This window comes from Macaca thibetana, chromosome 14, assembly GCF_024542745.1.
Source record: "Macaca thibetana thibetana isolate TM-01 chromosome 14, ASM2454274v1, whole genome shotgun sequence".
Lineage (NCBI taxonomy): Eukaryota > Metazoa > Chordata > Mammalia > Primates > Cercopithecidae > Macaca > Macaca thibetana.
In genome coordinates, this window is record NC_065591.1 from 113,205,348 (window position 1) to 113,231,269 (window position 25,922).

At 47.8% G+C, this 25,922-nt stretch overlaps 1 protein-coding gene across 1 annotated transcript in view; it reads left to right on the forward strand.

The window, feature by feature from the left end:
- The window catches only part of SORL1 (sortilin related receptor 1), a 179,197-nt gene that overhangs the window by 12,223 nt on the left and 141,052 nt on the right, over positions 1 to 25,922 (forward strand). The window contains exons 2-5 of the mRNA XM_050755570.1: positions 5,388 to 5,504; positions 13,831 to 13,956; positions 22,282 to 22,443; positions 24,630 to 24,697. Of these exons, the coding sequence (XP_050611527.1) occupies positions 5,388 to 5,504; positions 13,831 to 13,956; positions 22,282 to 22,443; positions 24,630 to 24,697 (473 nt within the window). The remainder of the gene's footprint in view (positions 1 to 5,387; positions 5,505 to 13,830; positions 13,957 to 22,281; positions 22,444 to 24,629; positions 24,698 to 25,922) is intronic.

Here is a 25,922-nt window from a genome sequence, read left to right on the forward strand (position 1 = left end):
GAAGTGCTCTGTGTGAGCTCACAGGTAAGAAATGATTAAAGAGCCTAAAGGGTGCCTGGCACCTAGCAGACCTCAGTGCCTACTTCATCCACAAGTGAACGCATGAGTAATCAGTCCCTTCATCCAAGCCATTGACTTCCTCCCCTCTACTTGTAACAACCCAGAACTTGAGGACTGGGTGGTAGCAGGTCCTTCCCCTTACTCTGAATAACAGGAGGTGAATCATTTCACCTCTCTGGGTTGCCAGGGCACGCGGGGGGCTGAGGGACAACATGTGTGGGGTGATATGGACTTGTTTGATGAAGATGCCGAGGCGAGTCAAGGTGTGGGTGGCATCCACTGTTGTGAACTGGCGGTGGATACTAGCCTTGGGCCTGCAGCCGTTTCTCCAGCTGGGGACAGGGAGGCCCGTGCGGATGCTGTGGCTCTGCAGATGCCACTGACAGCACTTTGAAGGATTGGTTTGGCCAGAGACCCAGTCCCCAGCCTGCCTCCTGTATGACTCATTCTAGCTGCATATTTTGGTAGCATGAGGGCTCGAGATGAGATAAAAGGAGCACTTCTTAAGAGTGGAAGCTCCTCGGTTCTTGATTAGCACTTGAGAAATATAATGTTCTCTGCAGGTCCTAGAGGCCTTAAAAACATTTAGGTGTATTTCACATTATATAAAATTAGCCATTTTAAAGTAAACAGTTCAGTGGATTTAATATCATCACGATGTTGTGCCACTATGATTTCCAAAACATTTCCATTGCTCTGAAATGAAACTCCTTACCCATTAAGCAGTGATTCCCTCCTCTCCGATCTGCCAGCCCCTGGTAACCACTCATCTGCTTTCTGTCCCTATGGATTTACCTGTTTGAGACATTTCATATAAATGGTGTCATGCAATATGTGATCTTTTGTATCTGGCTTCTTTCACTTAGCATATTGTTTGTGAGGTTCATCCACATTGTAGCATATATCATCAGTGTGTCCTAGAGTCTTAATGACCATCCCAAATCCCCATAAAATGGTATATCTTTCTAGTTACCGTCATTTAGTTCCAGCTCCTGCTGGGAGGCAGGGGAATCAGCTAGATTCATTGTTTCCCAACCTTAGAAATATCTGGGGTTGGGGTGTGTCTTCTTTTCTCTTTTTTTTTTTTTTTTTTTTTTTTTTTTTGAGATGGAGTCTCTCTGTCGCCCAGGCTGGAGTGCAGTGTCATGATCTCGGCTTACTGCAACCTCTGCCTTCTGGATTCAAGCAGTTCTCCTGTCTCAGCTTCCCGAGTAGCTGGGACTACAGGCCCTTGCCACCATGCCTGGCTAATTTTTTGTATGTTTAGTAGAGACGGGGTTTCGCTGTGTTAGCCAGGATGGTCTCCATCACCTGACCTCGTGATCCACCTGCCTTGGCCTCCCAGAGTGCTGGGATTACAGGCGTGAGCCGCCACACCCGGCTGGGTGTGTCTTTTAAAAAAGATTGATTCCTGGGCTCCAGGCAGAGGGCGACAGAGCCGGTAGGCGTGGAGTGGGGCCTCTCAGGTGATTCTGACCTTTGGTGGGGCATGGGACCCCCCTAGGCCAGGTGATCTTGAGGGGGTGGGGTGGGGGGAGTTATCTTGACTCTTAATGACCTGCCAATGAGCCAGATGCTGTTTGTTGTTTATGATGCAGTTTGTGTGTTCAGAGGTTTCTGTGGCCTGTAATTTTTCTCTGTTTGCTTTCTGAGGGGAGGCACTCAGCCCCTCCCTGCTGCCTTAACAGTTCCAATTAATTGCGTCTCATTTATCAATCTCCAGCTATGCCCTGTGAGCTAGAGAGGGGAGAGGGAAGGTTGTTCACACCCCGGGGTTGTGGTTACAGCTGATTGCACGTCAAGGTTATGTTCCTGGGAAGGCCACCCTCCCGCCCACTCCCAGGCCAGTGTCTTCTGGGTGTGGGACCTGTGTGGGGGATTGGCGATGGAAAAAGGCTTGCGGAGGAGGAAAGGGGACATCACGGGGAGATCCTTGGGGATGGATGGAAAAGGAACCAAACAAACTTGAAGCCACTGGTTAAGTAAAGGGATCTAAGGACCTGTAGGTTGTTTTTGATTGCTGGGGGCTGCCCTGGGCTGCTGGTGTCTCGGCCACATGCCATGGAGAGCCAGCCGGGAAAAGCCTGCTTTGATGACTTCTTTTCTTTCCCTTGGGGGTGAGGATGGGGGCACGGTGGAGACAGAGGAGGAAGGTGAGGCCGGAGGGCAGAATGCATGTCTTGGTGATAATAAAATTTACTTCCTGCCAGCCTGCCTGCTGGCTCCCCTGTGCTGTGCATCATTCCTGATTCCTACCACTAGGTCTGCTGTGGGGGGATGGGCACCTGGGCTGCCTTGGGGATCAGCTGTGACTCACCAGGGAGTTATTCTCATGACCAGGATGTGCCTGACATCTCGCCAAGCGAAGGAGCTGAGCTGTTCCTGCGAGTGCCTGGTGGCCCTCGTACAAGTCATTTCTTGCCAGGGATTTTATCCCCCTACTGGGCTGCCCCTTTTCAGTCTGCTCTTACGAACAAAAGGCACATCTAATAAAAAAGGCTTTTCTAGAACAAAAAAAGAGAAAGAAACAAAGAAAGAAACAAACAGGTGTTGTACCAGGCTTGCCTTCTAGAGGTTTTCTTTGTAGAAAAGCCCTTGGATGTTTTGAGGCTTGCCCTTGGTGCTCTTCTCACCTTTCACCGGCCTTGGGATTGGTGAGGAGGTCTCCTGTCCTCTGAGTAGATCGATTTCAGCAAGTTGTCTTCAGACCTTTTGCCCCCTCTGATCACTGAAAGCTTTGCAACCTACTCAAAGCATTATCTGAGTTTTGACGTCATCTTTAAGGATGCCCAAGTTGAATATTTGAGGACTTTTTATCCCAGACCCCAGGGGAACATGGGTGATTTTTTTTTCTAGGTTCCTAGTCCTTTATTTTATTGACATTTGCATAGTTTTCTATCCCCACTCTGGTTCAAGAGTGCAGATGTTTTGGGAGGGGAGGAAACCTTTACCTGGGTTTCCCAGGCACCTGTGTTGTGAGTTTCTGATCTCCAGATGCATCCAGAGGATTGGGCTGGAAAGAGAGAGGAGGAAAAGCGAAGGCTTCAGTGACCGGAGGAGATTCCTTTAGCTGCTTTCTCTTTGTAGCATTCTGGGTTAAATAATTTATTTACTTCTATTTCTTATTTGCACTTCTCAGTTAGTGCTTGCCTGGACTTATCTATCTGGGAATGAGAAGAGACATTTTGGAAGGACGTATTTTCCTCGGTCCTTCTCTTTAAAGTAAGAGTTTAAAAGTAAAATTTTCAAATTTTTTCAAAAAGAGTTTGATCCTGGATCAAATTAAATGCAGGTATTTAAAACCCCAAGTAGCGTCGTTAAGGATTAGCTGCTGTGTCCTGCCAGCCAAGTATGTGGTACAGGTGTTTCTCTTCTCCCTGATAACATCTGAGAGCACCTCTAGGAGTGGGTGGGGAAAGTTCGAGAGTGCTGGGGAGAGGAAGCTAGAGAAGGAGAAAGGAGCTGTGGGTTTTCTGCTGCAGAGCCTTGGTGAGAAGACAGCTTGGAGGGCAGGTTGGCCAAGGCTTGAACTGTCTTCAGTCTAAGCCTTACTCATGGGTGGGGTGGACTGTGTGGGCTGGAGTCCCAGAAGCTTGATTTCCTTCCATGTGTGCCTGAGACAGCTGAGGTTGAGGAGGCTGGTGGAATGGGCTTCTCTCAGACATCGCTCAGCAGGAGAGGCAGCCTGTGCTCCTGGTTTCAGGGTGTTGTCCTGCTTCTGAGTGTTGGACCCCCTCTCAGAATTTTTTTTTGCGACTGAGTCTCGCTCTGTCGCCCAGATTGGAGTGTGGTGGCTCGATCTCGGCTCACTGCAACCTCCGCCTCCTGGGCTCAAGCGATTCTTCTGCCTCAGCCTCCCGAGTAGCTGGGACTACAGGTGCCTGCCACCATGCCTGGCTAATTTTTGTATTTTTAGTAGAGACGGGGTTTCACTGTATTGGCCAGGTGAGTCTTGAACTCCTGACCTCCGGTGATCTGCCCACCTTGGCCTCCCAAAGTGCTGGGATTACAGCCGTGAGCCACTGAGCCTGACCAGCCCTCAGAATTATTGTTATTCCTGTCATGACTTTGCTTTCCAAAGAGTGGGTGGAATGTATGGTTCAGGTGTTCAAATGCCAGTCCTCAGACAGTTGTCCAACAGCCAATGGTGAAGTAAGAAAATAAAAGCAATGTAGTTTTCCATACAGCGAAACAACCGTTCTTTATTCTGAGATGGCATCCTCCCTCAGTTTTCAGTGTTAATACATCTTTAAAAAAAAATGACAGCGACTCTAGATAGTGGTCAAATTGCCCTGTAAGGTGAGCTGCATAACAGACAAATCCCACAGGCTCAGCGGTGTGGCTGAGTTGAGGCTCCGGGTTATGAGAAGTTCAGGATGAATGCTACTGATTAGCGGAGGTCTTTTCCTTAGGGATGCAGGCTCCTTCTGTCTTCGACTCTGCCCTCCTCTGGGGCTTTGGAGTCCTCTGAATGCGGCCTGTGGATGGGGAAAGAAAACAGGACTGGATGGGGGCCAGGCTGATAGTGGCCCTGATGACTTCTCTCACATTCCACCTGCTGGAACTCAGTCCCAGGCCACACCTCCTGCCCCACAGCCTGGACCAGAGTCTGCGGTGTCCTCAGGAAGCAGAGGAAAGAGATTGACAGAATAGCTAGTCCTGTTTTTGTGATGTCCTTACTTGGCGGAATAGAAGTCGCCAGCCAGTCCTCTGTTGGCCTTCCTCATTTTTATTTCATTGGTTTACAAAATCTAAAAGTCTGAGAACTAAAATATTTCCTTATTTGAGACACTTCAAAAGCGATTTTGAGAAGCTTCACAAGGCTACTTCTCTCATTTCTCATTACCAGCTGAAAGTGAATGACGGTACCACTGAGCCAGAGAAAACATAGTCTGAAAAGAAGTTTGAAAAGCATGTGGTCTTTCTGGCCCATGAATTTTTTCTGAGGAAGGGCAGTGTTTCCATGCTTTGGTTTAAAATCTTACCAGTGCATGTCATACATGGAGTAAGGATCAGAGTAACCCGAGATTGGTATCATAAAGGATGAAAATAATCAAAGGAATTGGTTATGCCAATGAGAGCCCAAGAAGCCTTTCTACAAAATCTGTTTACATCCAAAATAGCAGGGGACTCATATTTCTTTGTGGGGAAGCTGAGTGTGACAGAATATGCATGAGGTGGGAGGGGAAGAGGCCCCCTTGGCCCAAATGCTTTAGATGTCAGAATCTTAATCGTTTCTGCTTGATAAAGGAGGAAGGAGTCTTGATTTAGAATGTTTGTGGCCATCACTTATTATGGATCCTAATTCCTATATTGATTTCTTTCAGGTTAGTCTGAATGATTCCCACAATCAGATGGTGGTGCACTGGGCCGGAGAGAAAAGCAACGTGATCGTGGCCTTGGCCCGAGATAGCCTGGCGTTGACGAGGCCCAAGAGCAGCGATGTAAGTATAGTGTTGGCTCTGGGCACACCTTGGTGCCATCAACATGCCCTTTTCTGATCCACTGGGATTATCATACCAGAAAAAGTAGTGGGTAATTGGAACATGGAAGGAATGAATTGTATGACAGAGAAGATAATCTACAAAATGATATATCCCTTGTTTGCTCAACACAGGGAGTTGCAGTCAGTGTTGCAAACAGATCCATGCAATGTGTGATTACCTTTGGGAAGTAATAGCGTATGGACTGGATTGTTGCATCTGCCCAAGAAAATACCAGAGTGCCTTCCTGGGCAGACCTGCCTACCCGCAGCTGAGCCAGATGGAATCAAATTGGCCTTTCCCATATGCTGGTTTCTTCTAACCCATTGTAGTGGGATGAGCTGTTGAAACTGATTCTCTAATATTCTTAATTTCTGTAGCTGGGTATTTATGATGTTTAGTAGGTTAGGTACTTTGAAGACACAAGATGCCAAGGGTTACAAACTCAAAGGCCTATGGGAGGCCAGGCAGGTAAAGGATAGGAGTTAAACCCCTTCAAGTTTACAGCACTCTTTTTTTTTTGGAGTTGGGATCTGACTCTGTTGCCCAGGTTGGGGTACAGTGGTGTGATCTTGGCTCACTGCAACCTTCGCCTCCTGGGCTCAAGCCATCCTCCCACCCATTCAGCCTCCCGAGTAGCAGGAACTACAGGTGCACACCAGCATGGCTGGCTAATTTTTGTTCTTACATATATTTTTTGGTAGGGATGGGGTTTATGCCATGTTGCCTAGGCTGGTCTCGAACCCCTGGACTCAAACGATCTGCCTGCCTCGGCCTCCCAAAGTGTTGAGACTACAGGCGTGAGCCACCATGCCTGGACATAACAACTCTACCTCCTCAAAGAAATATGGTTTCTCCCATTTTTCTTGAAGTCTGTGGCCTTCTTGGACAATATATGTCATTTCCACTTTTGATGGAGATGCAGATTTAAGAAGCATTCTCCCGTATCTAAATTTGAACGTAGTAATGGATACTCGGTTCCCGTGTTGGAGAGACGTGGGGAAGGGGAAGGGCCTTTGAGGACCTGGAGAAGCGTGCTTCCGAGGAGCGTTGCTCGTCAGCTGCAGGCTCTGGTTGCCGTGCAGAATGCAGGGCCCAGTGTTGCCAGATCTTCTGGTTTTCCAGAGGAACCCCGAGGTCTGGAGTTTCATGTGAAAACTGCTGAGTCTTACAAGTTGGCAGCCAGTGTATAGTTTCTACAAACACCGCGTGAGCCAAGTAAAACACACGTAAGGGCCAAAGCTGGCCTGACGGCTGGTCCCAGGTCTGCGGCCTGTGCTCCGGACTCCTCCTTGTGGGAAAAAAGGAGCAGACCCTGCCTCAACCTGGGATCCGATGCTGTGGCAGTGCGAGGCTGTGGATGGAACACCATGCTTTACAGCTTCGGTCACCCTGCATTCTGGCCGGGGGAACCTTCTGATGAATTTGCCAGCACTTTCACATCAGCCTTAGGGATACATTTATAATTCTCGGATGCGGATTTGGTCTCTGCGAGGTGCCTCTCTGGGTATCCGCCGTCTGGGTTGGGTGTGTTGAGAAGCAGGCGATGGGAAGTTGTCTCAGGGGACTGTTTCCAGGGAGTTGAATGAGGGCAGCCACAGACAGGGGAGACAGAAGGGCTGGCTGTCAGGATGCATGGCTTTGCCCAGGGTGGGTTCTGAGCCGTGTGTGTGGGAGACCACCGCTGCTGAAGGCCAGTCTGGGTGTAGTGCTCTGGGGCAGGGCTCGACTTGTTTGGGGCAATGACTTTGGCCCGTTTATAAATGTGATTAGGTTTTGCAGGTTACAGCTGTGGCCACCACAGACAGCTGTGTCTGAATGCCTTTGGTGGCCGGGTGTGGTGGCCTGCTCCTGTAGCCCCAGCTACTCAGCAGGCTAAGGCGGGAGGATCCTTTGAGCCAAGGAGTTTGAAGCTGCGGTGACCTATCGTCGTGCCACTGTACTTCAGCCTGAGTGACAGCGAGACCCTCTCTCTAGAAAAAATAAAACAAAAAATAGAAAAGAAGGCCTTTGGGCCCGTGAAACTCTTCATAGGCACCTGTGTGTAGCCACTGCCCATGGGCATCCCTCCTGGGCACAGGAGATAGATGTACTGTGCTGTATTGTGTTGAGAAATCCTTCTTGGAATTTTTATGCATTTAAAAAAACTCTTAATCCAGACACCATTTTTTTGTGAGGTAGGCAAAGACCTTAAGCATTGTTTTACAGTTTTGCTGGACAAACAGGAGCCAAGAGTTGTAAAGAGACTTGCATGAGGTCACTCAGCGTGTCAGTGGGAAAGTTGGGGCTGATGAGACTCAAGGCCCAGTCATGTGCTTAGTGTGCAAAGATGTGGTGTTAGTAAGGTGACCAACTTGTCTGGGTTTTAGCACTGAAAGTCCCGCATCCTGGGATCCTCCCTTAGTTCTGAGTGAACCAGGATGGTTTGTCACCCTAAGTATTGCCAGTCGATTGAAACCCAACTCTTGCTCTCTCTGTATATCTGGGTGTGTCTGACTAACAGCCCATTGAACATTTGAAGTGGGATACACTATTGTGGAATGAAATGGGAGATAGAGCCGAGGTAGACAGATCACCTGAGGTCGGGAGTTTGAGACCAGCCTGACCAACATGGAGAAACCCCATCTCTACTAAAAATGCAAAATTAGCTGGGCTTGGTGGTGCATGCCTGTAATTCCAGCTACTCGGGAGGCTGAGGCAGGAGAATCGCCTGAACCTGGGAGGTGGAGGTTGTGGTGAGCTGAGATTGCGCCGTTGCACTCCAGCCTGAGCAAGAAGAGCGAAAACTCTGTCTCAAAGAAATGGGAGATAGATTAAATGGGAAGGAAACGCAATGGCCAGAGTTAATAAGTAGGGTTGGCAGAAATGGCCTTCCTCTGTATACAAACTGTGTTAAAGGATTGTCAGATGCAACTGAGATGCCTGATGTAAAAAGTTAATGTGAAAAGAATGATGACTCAGAGGCAGGAGTTGGGGTAATAACAATCCAAATTCTCTTTAACGAAGACTGAGCTTGGTTTGTAAGGTCCCATCAGCAGTCCAGAAGGGAAAGAACCTAAACCAATCAGGAACTGTGTGGGTGTTGGTGGGCAGCCAAGGTCATGCATATTCAGTATCTAAAAAGGAATGGCTCTGGAAGCTGGAATCCAGAAAGCCTTGCTCTTAAAGAGGGGGGAAAAAAATGAATCATTTTCCACTGATGAAGTTGAAGCCAGTGTGGTTCCATGAAGAGAACAGCTCCTGCAGGACCCGTCTGTCCCGTGATAAATCGACAAAAGAAACAATACATGTTTATCTCAACTTTTCCTAACTCTTTGTTTCTGCTCTCTCATGATGTATTTTACAAAGTACTAGGTTTACAAAGTGCTCAGGTGCAACATAATTGGCTGAAGAGCTGTCCAGTGGTACAGTCCACCAGAAGATCAGAATCAACCAGGGGCTGGGTGAGGTGTGGCTCACGCCTGTAATCCTAGCACTTTGGAAGGCCGAGGTGGGTGGATCATTTGAGGCCAGGAGTTCGAGACCAGCCCGGCCAACATGGTGAAACCCCGACTCTACTAAAAATACAAAAATTAGCCAGGCATGGTGGCACAAGCCTGTCATGCCAGCTACTCAGGAGGCTGAGGTAGGAGAATCACTTGAATCCGGGAGGTGGAGGTTGCAGTGAGCTGTGATTGTGCCACTGCACTCCAGCCTGGGTGACAGAGTGAGACCCTCTCTCAAAAAAAAACAAAAAAAAGAAAGCAAAGAGTCAACCAGGGAATATATTGTGCATGACAGGACTTGCTGCCCTTGTCCCTAGAGCAGTGTGACATTATGATTGTGCCCCTCAGGATTGACTGGGAAACAGTGTCAGGTCTTGCTAACTAACAGCGGGAGGCTGATGTCTGGCTGAGCACAGGCTCTGAAATCAGAACACCTGGGCTGGAATCCCGGCTGTGCCATTCATTAGCAATCTGACCTTGGGCCAGGTGATGTACCTTCTCTTGTCCTCCTCTGTCACTGAGATAGTGCTTGTTAAACCTTGCTACCCAAAGTGTGGTTGTGGTCTGTGGATCAGCCCTTGGGGATTTTCTGGGAGCTGGTTAGAAAAGAATCTCAGGTCCTGCCTGGACTTCTGGACTCAGAACCTGCACTTGTCCAGTGTCTTGCTGGGGCCGGGGGGCGGGGGTGGGGGAGTGGAGGGGGGGCAGTCTGTGGGCATATTACAGTTTGAGAACATTGCTGTAAAGCACTTAGAACAGTGCCAGATGTGGGGATGTTTTCTGTACATTTTAGCCATCATCTGTTTCTCCCCTTTCTCTCCCTCCTCTTTATTATTATGTAGTTTTGAAGTACAAGGGAAATAATTAAAAATCACTCACTTTGAAGGACCATCTTTGTAGGTAGAAGAAACTGGGGGCAGTTTAGTAACTCCTCCCCTCTGCTATTTTGCTCTTTGGGGAGTAGCATCATACTGAGGTCAGAGGGGACTAATCAGTGCAGAAATCCTGTCTGGATGAAAAACCAACAAGAAGCACAAGATGAGCGAGTCCGGGGTGTTCTCTCCAATTCACCTGGAGATCGTATTGGACCGTGAGTCAGCAGCATGGTGCTGCCATGAAGACAAGACAGCTAGAAAGGAACGCGCAAGTCAGGGTGCGGTGTGGAGGCCACAGAGCCACCAATCCGCTTGAGCTAAGTGCACACTGGCAGAAGCCTTTTCTGGGCTGTTTGATGTGGAGGAAGGTAGAGAACTGTGCACCAGCCTTAAGCATTGTCCTTGTTCTATGGAGCTTACAGTCTATGCTAATTAAATAGAAATAAGAATTGAGGGATGGGCGCGGAGGCTCGTGCTTGTAATCCTAGCAGTTTGGGAAGCTGAGGTGGGCAGATTGTTTGAGCTCAGGAATTGGAGACCAGCCTAGGAAACCCCGTCTCTAAAAAAAAAAAAAATACAAAAAATTAGCTGGGCATGGTGGCGCCTGCCTGTAATCCCAGCTACCCAGGAGGCTGAGGTGGGAGGATTGCTTGACCCTGGGAGGTCAAGGCTGCAGTGAGCTGTGCTTGTGCCACTGCGCTCCAGCCTGAGTCATAGAGCAAGACACTGTGTCGTCAAAAAAAGAGAAAGAAATAAGAATTATGAAGGTAGGATAAAAATGTCATGTTGGAATTTTTCAACCTAGCCAAGAGAAGAAAAGTTGATGAGCGGTTCAGGATGGCCTTCAGGCATAGGATGGACTCTTACATACTTGCTTTTTCACTTCTATTGAGTAGAAGACCCAAAGAGATGGATTTTTGTTTATAGGTGAGAATTAGGGAAGAGCTCTTTGATAGTGAAGGTGGTTTTACCTCCATGTGCATGATGGCAGCAGCATGGCTGAGAATCTCAGGGAGGCTCCCTACTTTTTAATGTGGGTCTTCTCTCTCTGCCGGCCAGCACGCCTTCCAGTGCTTGGCCTGTAGACTTGGTATAAGACCTTCCTACTTAGCAGAGAAACGTTAAGATGGAGAAGAGAACATTCTCCTAGAGGTAACTTGTTGGAGTAGAAAGACAACTGGACGTGGAATTGGAAGAAACTGCCATAGTTTTGTGTCTTCCTAGTGGTATGACCTGGGGCTGGCCATTCACTTCTGGGAATCTTAGTTTTTGTGTGTCTCTTAAATGGAAATCTCTTAGTGACTCACTGATTCATTCAATTCGTTCTTTTCTATTCATTTATTTATCACATTTGTTTACTTGCTCTTTGGTTTATAATGATATTTATTCATCCTAGAAATCTTTGTTGAGTGCCTGCTATGCCCCAGGTACACTGAGAGAGACAAGGGTGCGACTAACTCCGGTTTTTCAGATGAAGAGAGAGAATGTTTGTAAAGGAGTATTACATACTGAAAAATGCTACCTTAATGTAAACTATCACCTTCGTGCCCCTGAAGAAATACATAGAGGGTCATCAAATTATGGGATGTCAGAGCTGGAAGGGGCCTTACTTCCCTTCCTGAGAAGCCATTATTTTGCTCCATGTGGTGTTTGAACCTAACCAGGACACTAATGTCCATTCTTGGCCAGCAGAATGGAAGTGAGAAAGTGCTACTTCGTCATTTTACCCACTCAGATTATCTGTGAACTCTCAGCCTGCACAATTTCTGAAGCTGCTTTTGTGGCAGCCCCTTACTGTGTATCTGGTAGTTGGGAACACATACTGTGTGTTCTAATAGCTTCCTCCACTGTGACCCAGATAAAGGCAGAGGCTCTGTCTTGGCCTCTTCTAACCTTAACATCTAGTAAGTATTAAAGACCTGCATGTGCTCTCTGTTCCCTTTCTATATATCTTGTGTTTACATAGGGCATTGTTTACAGACATTTACATGTTTACATGCCCGTGGTGTCTAAACACTATGTCTTTTATTAGTCTTTGTCTGGTATCTAGACAATATCTGGCTCACATGGAACCCTCAAAACATGTTTGCTGATGACTCAGACACGCAAGGATGGGAATACACTGTGCTCTACTTTGAACACCTGCCCCTCCCTCCCTCCCTGCCTCCCTGCCTCCCTTCCTTCTTTCCTTCCTCGCTCTGTCACCCAGGCTGGAGTACAATGGTGTGATCATGGCTCACTGTAGCCTGAAACTCCTGGGCTCAAGTGATCTTCCCACCTCAGCTTCCCAACTCACTGGGAATACAGGCTCAAACCACTATATGCTCAAACCACCAAGCCAGGCTAATTTTTATATTTTTTGTAGTTGTAAGGTCTCACTCTGTTGCCCAGGCTGGTCTCAAACTCCTGGCCTCAAGCCATCCTCCCACCCCAGTCTCCCAAAGTGCTGGGGTTACAGGCATGAGCCACTACTCCTGGCCTCATTTGTCTTTAATGCTCATCCTAATCCCCTTTTCCATGAATCATTTGAAAAATAACGAAGTTATTATTAATATATTCACCTATCAGGCTTGTTTTTAACCCAGTGATTATATTAATTATTTCACATCTCACAGGTAGGTATGAAACATCTGAGACCTTCATTCTCCTAGTTGTTACCTGCGGTGATAATGGCCTTCAGGCAGCTTAGGTCAGAATTCCACTCTGCTACTTACTTTCTGTGTTACTTTGGCAGGGGACTAACCTCATGAGCCCGTGATGTCTTATCTGTAAAACAATTTTAATAATTGCACTTGCCATGCAGGGCCGTTGTGAGTTACCGGAGCTCATTCATTTGAAGAGGTTGGTACTTTATCTTCACATGGTGAGCACTCACGGAATGACAAACATTATGTTTTGTCACTGTGATTACTGCATAGCCAGAAACTGGGGTGCAATAGAGAAGCAAATACGATTGGCACCCTCGTGGATTCTGCTGCTGTTACCGTCTCCAGTGCTACAGAGTCATAAAACACTAGCGCTCCCAGTATTTTCACGTCACTCAGCACTCTTTCATTTCCATCTCTTGGGCTACGTGGTGGAGACCCGTGAGGGTTTTCTTCTCTTTTGTATGGAATGCTGTACAAACAGAACTTCTCAGCAGAAGAATGAAGAATTAGATGCGTTTTGGGCACCGTTCAACAGATGACAAAGCAAATCCTCTACTCTGTTCCCCTCAGCTAGCCCCATTCTCCCTGCCTCTGGATGTAATTTGTTAAACACTTAACTCAGCCCTGGTGAGGAGGTTATTACTGTTTCTATCATTCGTCTCCTGCTCCAGGGACTTGCCATGACCTCAGAAAAGAGACTTGTGTATTCCAGGCAGTGGGGACTGCAGGGGCCCCATGCTTTCTGCCCCCACATGCTTGGGGACAGACATAGAGGTGCCCTGCCTCACCTTTGTGGGTTATCTGGTAACATCTGTCATTTCCTATCAGGCAACTAATGGGAGCCAGGTTCAGGATCCAGGATGGGATGTTTGAAAGACATCTTTCTGGCTGGGCGCGGTGGCTCACACCTGAAATCCCAGCACTTTGGGAGGCCGAGGCAGGTGGATCATGAGATCAAGAGATCGAGACCATCTTGGCCAACATGGTGAAACCCCATCTCTACTGAAAATACAAAAAAACAAAACAAAACAAAAAAAAACTTAGCCAGGCGTAGTGGCAGGTACCTGTAATCCCAGCTACTTGGGAGGCTGAGGCAGGAGAATCGCTTGAACCCGGGAGGCGGAGGTTGCAGTGAGCCGAGATCGCGCCATTGCACTTCAACCTGGGCAAAAAGAGTGAAACTCTGTCTCCAAAAAAAAAAAAAAAAAAAAAAAAAGAGATCTTTCTTTTTGCTAGTTTCTCACCAACTCTTTTTCTTCTCCTTGTCTCTATATTCCAGGTGTACGTGTCTTACGACTACGGAAAATCATTCAAGAAAATTTCAGAGAAGTTAAACTTTGGCGTGGGAAATAGGAGTGAAGCTGTGATTGCCCAGTTCTACCACAGCCCTGCGGACAACAAGCGGGTAAGGAAGCGGCCATCCCGCCTGTCCTGACTTCATGGGACTGGGTTTTGGGAAGGTTGCCGCACTTAAGAGGGTGCTAGGAGATGGCGTTGTCTGTGATCTTTGCAGCATGACTGATGGCTAGTGAGGTTTTGTGCTAACCTGGGCGTTTGTGACAGACTGCTGTTCTCAGGGTGGGTCTCTGCACAATCAGGCAGGCCAAGTACTGGTCAGGCAGGATTTCTAGACAAACAATGGCAGGCTAAACCACAGAAAATCAGCCAACTATTATAATACCTTGCCTGACTCGCAGATGGCAAAAATGTTTCCCAGGCACACTGAGAATAACCTTGCAGTCTAATTCATGTTTTTTAAGACACTATCAGTGTGTCTGCTTGCGTGCTTATGTGTGCTTATATGCGAGTGTGTGCATGTGTGTGCTTGTGTGCGTGTGGGTACCTGTGTGTGTGTGCTTGTGTGCGTGTAGGTACTTGTGCGCATGTGGGTACCTGCGTGTGTGTGCTTAGGCACGTATGGGTACCTGTGTGTGTGCTTGTGTGCGTGTGGGGATACCTGTGTGCATGCATTGGTACCCGTGTGCGTGTGCGTGTGGGGATACCTGTGTGCATGCACTGGTACCCGTGTGCGTGTGCGTGTGGGGGTACCTGTGTGCATGCATTGGTACCCGTGTGCGTGTGGGGGTACCTGTATGCATGCATTGGTACCCGTGTGCGTGTGCGTGTGGGGGTACCTGTGTGCGTGTGTTGCTGCACCCCTCTTCCCCCTGCCTTTGAACCTGTACCGACGTGGAAAAGAAAACCAAGGCAGCAGATATTGCTATGCCTCCTGCTTTGTTTTCCCAGCTGGCTGGCCCTGGGGCTTTGTTTCTTCAGTTAGGCAATTTGATTTGAGGAAGCACTGACCCTGGGCCCCCGGGGAGGTGGAGGTAGGAGGGTAGGAACCCGGCAGCCGGCAAGACTTTCCTGCTGGTTGGGTAGCTCTTAGCTCGGAGAATTGTATTTCATTGCTTTCTTCCCCACTCTGTGTTACCTTGTTTGTTTCCAGGCCAGATCTTCTAGGGAAAGACCCTTAGTAGAAAAACTAAGAGAAACTTTCTAGTAGCAGAGGCTTTCTGCTCCAGAAAGCAACCAGCAAGCAAGATCTACAGGGTCCTACTTCCAGTCCCTAGTGCTGGCTTCTCAGGTTGCTTGAGGTCTCTTAGCAAGGGCTGCATTCAAAATCTTTAGCAACTGGTGTGGCTTAGGCACTGACCAATCAGAACAAATCCTGTCCGGAGGAGGCTGGGTCCTGGACGTCCCCTGCTGGGCCATGCATTAACTTTTGAGTTGCTGAATTTCAGGGAGGTCCTGGGGAAGGGACCAGGCCATGGGAAGTATTGTGGGTGTAGGCTTAGGGAGGGTCACTTAAGGGTTTCAGGGCAGCGGCTGTTGACCAGGTGGTACAGAACAGTTGTTTTTTAACAACTGGAATGGTCATTACTGGTACATACTTGTTAAAATATCAGCTCTGCCTGATGATCTCAGAGTGGAGTGGCAGTTAGGAGCAAACTTCCCTTTCTTACCTGACTCCAGGGTGACAAGAGTAATTTTTCCCTCTGAGATGAAAAGCAAGGAGGTGGTGTTGGAGAGAAATGGCCCCATAAACGGGTCAGCCAGCCTTTGTGTCCCTCTGCCTCACTGCACAGTGTGACCCGGAGTCCTGGCCCCTGGGACTCCCACAGGGAGGTAGGGCCCGCTGCTTGCCTTGCCTTTGGCTCCTCCATGAGGCGAGGAGCCCTGTCCAGGGTCCGGCTCCTAGCTGCCTCTTCTGTGGATGGATCCACATGCACCCCGCCTCTCAAGAACCGAATTACACCTGCTGATGTGTTGTACGCTTGGAACTGCAGAGTGGATTTTGTGTTCTCACACAAAAATAACGATGAGAGGGAAAGCATTTGTTAATTAGTCAGATTTAACCATTACACAACGTATGTATGTTTTTAAACATTATACTCTACACGATAAATATGTATAATAATATGACAATTTAAATAATTAAATTTGAAAAAAGACTAATAAAATATTATCATAAGTAATGATAAAAGCCACAATCTCTTTTGCACCAGGCTAATAACACCTGGATTTCTCAATGTATTAGGTTGTACTTATCTGATGGTGATGATGATTACTATATTTACACATTGTCTCAGAGCTTACTCTTGCAGAGGTTTTGGCCCTCAAAAATGCCTTGTTGCCCCTCTGGAATCTTTCTTTTCAGCTTCATCTACTCCTCCTCACCTCCTGCTGTGGTGCACAGATGTCTATGGGCAGGCTCCATCTCCTCCTCCCCAGCTCCTCCCCTAGTGCACAGTTATCTATAGGCAGGCTCCATCTCCTCCTCCCCAGCTTCTCCCATAGCGCACAGTTATCTATAGGCAGGCTCCATCTCCTCCTCCCCGCTCCTCCCCTAGTACACAGATGTCTATAGGCAGGCTCTATCTCCTCCTCCCCAGCTCCCACTGTGGTCCACAGATGTCTATAGGCAGCCTCCATCTCCTCCACCCCAGCACCTCCCCTAGTGCACAGATGTCTATAGGCAGGCTCCATCTCCTCTTCCCCAGCTTCTTCCTTACTGCACAGATGCCTTTAGGTAGGTTCCGACTTCCTTCCTGCTTGTTGTGGGTTGTGATGAGCAGCTGCTAAGGTCACAAGTCTGAAGAGTCAGAAGACAAGGACAGATGATGTTTTGGACTTGGAGGAGGAGGGCTGGTGCAGGCAGAGGACCGGGGCTTTGGAAGCACTGGATCTGGAGAAGGAGCAGAGCTGGGGCGGTGGTGTTTGGGGCAAGAGCAAGGGGAGACTGGAGGGCGATTGCAATAAAGGAGTTTAGGTGCTGCACAGTGGAATGGGGGTGACATGTTTGCAGCCCAAGTGCTGTGTACCTTTGAGTGGTGCGTCTTAGATTCTCATGGGTGGATATTCTTTGGAGTTGGTGGGGATGGAGAAGTCAGGAGAAAAAAGGCTGCCTTCTTGGAGAATTTGTTGACGGTTGGACCTCAGGCCTGGAACAGGCTGAGTGGGTGAGGGGGGCAGCATTCTGTCTAGTTTCAAATTCCCCAGAGAAGGCTGCTCCTCACACCCCACCAGACTCTCAGGAAGGAAATGATGACTCTTAACAGTGCTGATTGCTTTTGTTGCTTTTGCCTTTGTCCCCTGAAAGGCAAATTGCCCCACCAGACCTACCACTTCCTGAGAAGAATCACACAAGGCTGGGTGCCTTGCTGTCAACAGCAGGGCGCTCTGCCTAGGCAAATCACCCAGGTGAAAATGTGAGCTGCCAAGGAGCGTTTGAAATGGTTGAAATGAATGTTAGCGGCTGCCCGGCAAGGTTAAGATGTCAGGGAAGGGCAGTGTGGATGTCCAGGAGTGTGGGTGCCTGTGGAAGGGGAGAGAAGGTGCTAGCACAGCATCCAGCTGCAGTCCGAAGGCTTTGCCTTGTGATGGAGATGGTGCCTGTGGGTCCATGTGAGTTTTGGGTCTATTTTTGCATTAGCCAGCAGTCCCACTTCCTTCTTGGTCTCCTGTGTGCTGCCCTGAACCATTGTGCAGTGCTGGCCACGTGGCAGTTCCACCGACATTGTGGGGCCTCTGAGATCGGTCAGACAGTATTGAAGTAAGTCTGGTGCTGTTATTTGCTTGCTTATTAATTTTTAAAAAAATAGAGACAGGGTCTTACTCTGCCATACAGCCCGGAGTGCAGTGGCACAATCATAGCTCACTGTAACCTCAAATTCCTGGGCTCAGGGGATCCTCCTGTCTTAGCCTCCCCAGTAGCTGTGACTACAGGCCAGCGCCACTGCATATCCGGGGCTTTTTTAAAAAGGCCACTGAATGTACGGTTAGGGCTCACGGCGTCAGCCTCGGCAGAAGCAATAGCCAGTCCTGCCTTTTTCCAGGCAGAGGTTGGTCCTAGGTAAAATGTAATTCCCATCTTCTGGAGGGATGTTCCTTCGTTGCCTTCCCTTCCCTTCCTCCTCTCATGGGACTCTTGGTTTCTCCACTTGAAACTGGAGAAAGTCACTTATGCTAATAGACTGTGGATACATTCACTAGCGTAGTTTGTTTTCTTTCCAGAGGTGTTTGTATTTTCAGAGGAAACACAGCTTTAAACCAAAGGAGGAAGCTCCTCTGGAATATTAAGTTACTGCAAACAGGGTTGAGAGATTGGGGTACACAAAGGCACTCCTGAAATTGCATAGTTTTGGAAGCACCTTGTAGGTCAGCTCTTGGTCAGTCTGTAGGTTTGATCTCCAGTAAACTTGACAGCCAGGCAGCACAGGGACTTAAAAGCCAGGGTGAAATACCGTGTCTTCCTAACATGTGCGTATGTGACCCTTTATATCACAGCATGAGGTACCAGGTGCTCAAGTGATGAATGTAACCTACAAATAATAGAGCTAGGGGAATCAAATGAGGTTGGATCATAGAAGTCAAGTCTTCGTGGGGTACTTAGGATTAGATACGAGCTTCAAGGATGGGCATGTGACCCCGGTAAGTGGAGCAGAGCTGGCAGGAGCCCTCAAGCGGGAGAAGGGCATCAGCAGAGACTGCAAAGTGCTAAAATGTGGTTTCTGTGCAGGATGGCGAGGAGATTCACTTCTCAGTAGTGAAGAGTTTGTACTGAGCTGCTGTGCAATGTCAAACAGGCCCCTGTCTGAAGATGGAGATTGTCTTTTGCTCTGCGGGCTGAAGGGAGCTAGGAAAGAGTGTTTGAGTAGGGGTGTAAATGAATAGTGTGCTTTAGGGATATGTGTCTTCTGGCAATATTCATGACTTTCCCTTTTAGCAGGGAAAGATTAGAGAAGAGTCTAGAAAGGGAACTATTGTAGCAGTGCAGGCATGAAGTCGCTCTGTCACTCAACCAAACCTAGTATCACCCTCTAAGTATTTCATTTAGGCCCTGGAAGACATGAGGATGAAGAAAACCCATTGCCTGCCTCCAGTTTGCTTAGTCTTTAGTAAAGATGTGGGCCATGCCAATAGCACTGAGAGGAAAAAGGAAGGCATGCATTTTGAGAAAGATTTTAAAGGAAAACAAAACAGGTTTGGTGGCTGATAGAGACTGAGGGCCAAAGGGAAGGATTGGAGTAGAACCCATCTCTGCTTGTAAGTAGTGGGGCTGGGAGAAGGCATAGCAGGGAGGGGACTTGGGACGTGGGGTGGGAGAATTGGGTTTTATTGGGAAAGTTTTGAAGAACTCAAGTTTTGTGTATAGTAAAATATCTTGGCCCATCAAAAGTGGAGAGGGTGAGAAGGTAAACAAAAATGGAATCTCTGTAAGAAGTCAGGGTTAGACTGTAGATTTAAAAGTCAGGCCATGCTTGTTCTTTTGTTTTTGAGACGGGGTCTCACTCCATCACTCAGGCTGGAGTGCAGTGGTATGATCTCGGCTCATTGCAACCTCTGCCTCCCAGGTTTAAGCGATTCTTGTGCCTCAGCCTCCTGAGTAGCTGAAATTTCAGGTGCACACCACCATGCCCAGCTATTTTTTTGTATTTTTAGTAGAGATGGGGTTTTGCCATGTTGGCCAGGCTAGTCTCAAATCCCTGACCTGAAGTGATCCACCCACCTTGGCCTCCCAAAGTGGTGGGATTACAGGCGTGAGCCACCCCGCCCGGCCCCGTGCTTGTTCTTAAGGGTGGTAGTTGAAGCTTTTTGAAAGGATAAGCCAAGGTTAGCAGCAAAGGATAGAAGAAGAATGAGGTTACATGAGCGTAGGGAGTGGGGAGGACCAAGGAGCCAGCAGAGGAGAATGAAGGCCTGAGACGATCAGGGGCTGGGGTTGGAGAGGTGAAATGAGAGGGTGCTGTGGATTAGGAGAAAAGGCACGCAAATGAGTTAAATAGTACAAGGTAAGATCTATGAATGAAGTTCAGGAAATGTTGCCTTTTTGTTAGAAGAAGAAATGTTAAGAGGTGGGATGTGAACAAGTCAGATATTGATGTCAATGCTGCCTAGTCCTGCGTCACCTTGGGCAGTAAACCACTCTCAGTCTCAGTGTCCTCATTATTAAGAGAGTGTATAACAGTAATATCCAAAGCACTGAGTCACTGTGAACCCTGAATGAGATAAGGCATGCCAAACTTTTAGCTCAGTGCCTGACACATAGTAAGTGCTCTTGAAAATGTTTAGCTATTACCATGGACAATAATACAGTCTGTGACTGGGTGCATGATTTTTAGATTCTCCAATGTGAGGCTGCAGGAAGCCAGGGAACAGATGTCTGGGGAAATCTTTTCAAACTGAGAATGCTTCCTTCCCCAATAACCTAGGTGGTTTGGGAGCGGAAAGATGGACTACGTTATTTCTGGGGAATACTTTTATGCCAAAATTATGATGATCCTCTTAGGATCATAATTGTTTTTTATAACATTGGATTTTCTTGTAGGTTTTGCTTTTAAAACATTTACTAACTTTTCCAGTTCAATTTAATGAGGCTTCTACAGAGTTTAGAGATTTACCTGAGATGCTGGGGAGGAAACATGACGAGCGTAAATCCACAAAATATGTCCCTGGGAAGTTTATGGTCTGGATTTGGGGAGAGAGTGCAAATGGAAAGGAGTGAGAGCATCTGAAAGCCGTATGAGACAAGTGCAAAGTGCTGGTCCACACAGAGGCTGTGGCGCTGAAAGGCTTCAGAGCTGGAGATTGATCTGGGTCAGGTGGAGTCCATTAGAGAAAGTGTCCTTGGGCTTATCCTGCAGGATTGCTTGACTTCTAGGATGTCAATGACTGGCTGTGGGTAGAACTAGGTCCCTGTTGCTCTGGTTTCTGATTCATAATCTCCTGAGCCTTCCTCATTCTTCCAGGAGCAGGGACTGGCCTCCGGGTCTTGCCAGGTGTGCACGCGAGGCCTTACATCATCTGTGCTTCCCAGCCTTGTTTTCCATTTATTTCTCTCAGGCCCTCAGGACTGTCGTCTGGGTGCAATGGCTCCTGCCTGTAATCCCAGCACTTTAGGAGGCCGAGGCAGACTGATGGCTTGAGCTCAGGAGTTTGAGACCAGCCTGGGCAACATGGCGAGACTCTGTTTCTAAAAAAAAAAAAATACGAAAACTTAGCTGGGTGTGATGGCACACACCTGTAGTCCCAACTACCTGGGGGGTTGAGGTGGGATGATTGGAGCCCGGGGAGGTCAAGGCTGCACTGAGCCATGATTGCGCCACTGCACTCCAGCCTGGGCAACAGAGTGAGACCTTGTCTCAGAAAAACAAGACTCTCATCAAACCCATGCTGTATCTCTTTTCCCTGTTTGTGCCTAAACCCACGCCACCCTAGACCTGGAATGTTCTTTCCCTGTGGGTGTCTCGCCTGCCCTTCGAGGCCCATCTCGTCCATGAATCATTTCTCATCTCTCGGCCTGGACTGGTACTCGTAGGACTCTGGTCATGGCTTCTCATTCAGCCTCACTTTCTCTGGACTGATGGTTAGCCCTGGACATGTCTGTCTCCCATGTCAGATTTCGGGCTACTTGAGGGAAGGCTTCTCGGGTTTTTGTGGCAGCTCCTGAGTGTCTGGTCCGTGGTGGGAATGCAGCACACGTGTGTTAGGTTGAATTGCCTGGATCCTTCTCCCCAGGGAACTCTTTCATTTCAGCCGCAGCCACTGTCCAGCCTAACTTGTTCAGATTCACTCACCCATGCAGAAGCTAAGTAAGGTGAGGCCCCTGCTCACCAGAGGCACTTCCTGCTCTGCCCCAGAGTGAGCCTGCCAGCCACGGTGGCAGCCTGGTCCCCGGAGCTGCCGGTCACCTGGCATAACAGCAAGAAGGAGAAGCTTATCTTCTAAGATGGAAGTGATTTTAGTGCTTTTCCTGGAAAGCCATGTCCCATAACTGCTTGGAGGATGCAGGGAGACTCAGCCATCCCATCAGTGTTTGGCCAATCTGAAAAGTAGGGCTTCTCTGTCCCAGATGCCAGTGACTACCCTCTGATTGTGACTGAGTGACCCGCTAGGGAGTGGGAATTGCTAATTCCATTGAAAGGAAAAAACAAAAAGGTTTGACCAGCTTCATTACCTGGTTAAACAAACCCACCTTGTAGCTTCATCCCAGTCCATCTCCAGGCCACCTCTTTCGTTGAGCCTTGTTTGGACTGTACCGGTGTCTTTTCATTGCCAAGAGGTGGGGAGAAAGCCATTGTGGAAGCCCTGGAAGGCCGTGGTGCCTTCTTGGTGCAGGTTGGCCCCTGCACATGTGTGTACTCGCGTGGACTCGTACATGGTTTAGGGGAGTGTTGGGCAGCTCTGGACAGGGCCTGCTCTGAAACTTACCTGTTTTCCCTTGCAGTACATCTTTGCAGACGCTTATGCCCAGTACCTCTGGATCACGTTTGACTTCTGCAACACTCTCCAAGGCTTTTCCATCCCATTTCGGGCGGCTGATCTCCTCCTACACAGTAAGGCCTCCAACCTTCTCTTGGGCTTCGACAGGTCCCACCCCAACAAGCAGGTAAGAGAGCTTTCGGAACCCAGTTGCACGGGGCTCCTCTAGTTTTCTCCTCTGCCTGTGTGATTGTGTGTCCTTTGAGTGATCTCGCCTCCTGCCTGTCCCTCCTTCTGTCTCAGGCCTAGCCTTTGTAGCTACTATTTCCCTTACCAGGGCTCAAGAAAAATATCTCCTCCTGGCACTCTCAGTCGGTAGCCCAGCCAGCCATCAGCACCCAGCACTTGGCAGACCCCGTGGGTTAAATGTCATGCCCTTCTCCATGCAGTTACACCTTTGTTAGCCCTTGGGGTAAATCGAGGCTTTGGAATTTAATCAGAGAGAGAGCCAGGTAGAGAAAGCTGGAATCTGAGCTCTTCTGGGACCTCTTGTTGAATTTCTGTTCTGCTTTCCCCATCCTCCACCTTAAACACTGCTTTTGCCTCCCATTTATTTGAAGTTACCACTAGCAGTAATAGTCTTCCTTTGAGTGCGTGCATGTGTATCATATAAATGTGTGTATTTTCCTCCTTCAACCCAGGTTTGATGGAAATCTGAGAGATGAGGAAAGAGCCTCAGTAAGATTTATATCTCAAGGTTGCAACTTGCCTAGTCAAGGATATTGATTTGGCAAAAATCTGTGAAACTTGTAGATCCTGTATGATTGGATTTACAGTGAGCCTTGAATGTTTTTGCTCAGAGAAACCTTGGAATATTTCTTTGCAGGTTGTTTAACCAAAACACAGATCTGTTTACCTTTGCTTGCCTTAGGGAGTAACAACCTAAGTATGGGCTGGGTCAGTTTACTGGTGGAGGGGGAATTATCCTTTTTTTGGGTCTTTTTTTTTTTTTCTTTTTTTGAGATGGGGTCTTACTCTGTCACCCAGGCTGGAGTGCAGTGGCTAGATCTCAGCTCACTGCAAGCCCCGCCTCCCGGGTTTACGCCATTCTCCTGCCTCAGCCTTCTGAGTAGCTGGGACTACAGATGCCCGCCACCTCGCCCGGCTAGTTTTTTGTATTTTTTAGTAGAGACGGGGTTTCACTGTGTTAGCCAGGATGGTCTCGATCTCCTCACCTCGTGATCCGCCCGTCTCGGCCTCCCAAAGTGCTGGGATTACAGGCGTGAGCCACCGTGCCCGGCCCGGGTCTCGTGCTTCTTAATACATGGTTCCTAGGGCCGGAGGAACCCTCAGATTCCATCTGTGGGAGTTGAAGGGCTTTGGCAAAGATCAGCGAGTTAATTCCTCGTTGCCACAGCCGCGTATTCAGCTGGTTCCCCGCGGGGCTCTGTACTTAGCTGGTGTCCTCTGCATTCATCTTTAATTACCAGGGTCCATTACTGTTTTTTTCTTCCTTTTTTTTTTGTGTTAAAATACTCATAATGTACAATTTACTGTCTTGACCCTTTTAAGCATGCAGTTTAGTGATATTGAGTACATTCATATTGTTTTGCAGCCATCACCTCCATCCATCTCTAGAACACTTTTCATCTTGCAAGACTGAAACTCTAAAACCATTAAATAATACCTCTCTGCCCCCAGCCCCTGGCAACCACCATTCTACTTTCTGTCTCTATGCTTTTGCCTACTGTAGGTACTTCCTAAGTGGAATTATATACTATTTGTCCCCTTGTGACGGACTTATTTCACTTAGCAGAATGTCCTTAAGATTAATCCATATTGTAGCATGTGTCAGGTTTGTTTTTTTGCTTTTTAAGGCTGAATAATATTCCATTGTATGCACAGACCACATTTTGCTTATTTGCTCATCCCTCATGGACGCTTGGATTGCTTCCACATTTTAGCTGTCGTGAATAATGCTGCTGTCTGTGAAAGGTTTTTAAGGACACTGTTTCTTCGCTGAAAAATGCTGAGTATAATCATCCTTTTGTTTTTACCATTACCTAGAGGCTAGTCTTGAGTGAAATATAACTTTTGGTAATCCATAAATAGAAGGCAAGTCCTACTCATTTTTCCTTCCAGTTGCTATTGAGGGAAGAACACATATGTACACAGTTGTCTTTCCTTTCTTGCCCTTGTTTGCTTTTGGAGCAACTGAGCTGGCTTTGGCAGTCCCAGTGCCTGCCTTCACAGAGAGCGTGTCATGGAAGGTGGAATTTCAGCGGGTGTTTGATGGTGATGCCATTCAGGTTGTATTATACATGCCTCTTGCATCATATATGCCCCTTGCATCATGACCACTTGTCTTTGCAGCTGTGGAAGTCAGATGACTTTGGCCAGACCTGGATCATGATTCAGGAACATGTCAAGTCCTTTTCTTGGTAAGTTGTGTCATCTAAGCAATCTTGATGTACATGACCTCCTTTCTCCAGTTCTAGCTCCTTCGTGGCGGACAAACCTGCCCTCACCTGAAATGTCAAGCGTTTGTTCAGGAAATACGTTGTTCCAGATCTGAGAATTAGAGCTGCAAGTACAGTGATCTCACTGGGGGAGGGAGTGGGGAAGAGGAGAAAGTAAGGTTATTTATGAGAGGAGTGGTAGAGCTTTTGCATTTTTCAGTCTGTCAGGGAACCCAGGGGAATCTTGAGGCCCTTGCATGTTTGTAGAGTTTCATTTTTAGAGCATCATATTAGAAGTGGGAGTTTTTTTCTCTATATAAAATTTATGCATTTCGCTGGGCACAGTGGCTCACGCCTGTAGTCCCAGCACTTTGGGAGGCCGAGGTGGGCAGAGCACCTGAGGTCGGGAGTTCAAGACCTGCCTGTCCAACATGGTCAAACCCTGTCTCTACTGAAAATACAAAAATTAGCCGAGCATGGTGGTATGCACCTATAATCCCAGGTACTCGGGAGGCTGAGGCAAGAAAACCGCTTCAACCTGGGAGGCAGAGGTTGCAGTGAACCGAGATCACATTGCTACACTTTAGCCTGGGCGATGCAGTAAGACTCTGTCTCAAAAAAACAAAACAAAATTCTTCATTTGTTCATAACATTTTCTTGAATGTCTGTTAAATATAAAACCTACTAGATGCTTAAGGGTATAAGAAGTTGAATAATTTATGGATATAGTTATTAAGGAGAGGTAAGGAAAGACATTTCAGATACATAACACACATCGTGAAAGGGGCACAGAGGTAACAGACATCGCATGAGAAGCTAGAGAGAGGACTTATCCTTCCATATGGGAGGATCATAGACAGCTTTGTAGAGGAGGTTGCCCTTGATCCAGGATGTGCACAACAGGTACGATGTACCTGTGTGGAGGTGTGGAGGATGGGAATTCCAGGCAGAGGAACAAAGTGGCCAAAGGCACAGGGATGAGCCAATATAGTGCTTGGACAGAGAACATGAACTCTTAATATTGGGTGACGTTTTGAAAGGGAAGTTGGTATTAGAATCTGCATTGCTTCATAAAGGAATTTGGGCTCCCTTCTGAAAGTAATGGGATACCACTGTAGGTTTTTGAGAAGAGGAGTGAAATAAACAGGCTGTACTTCAAGAAGTACTTGTTCTAGAACTAGATAGTAATATACTTATTGTAATTTAC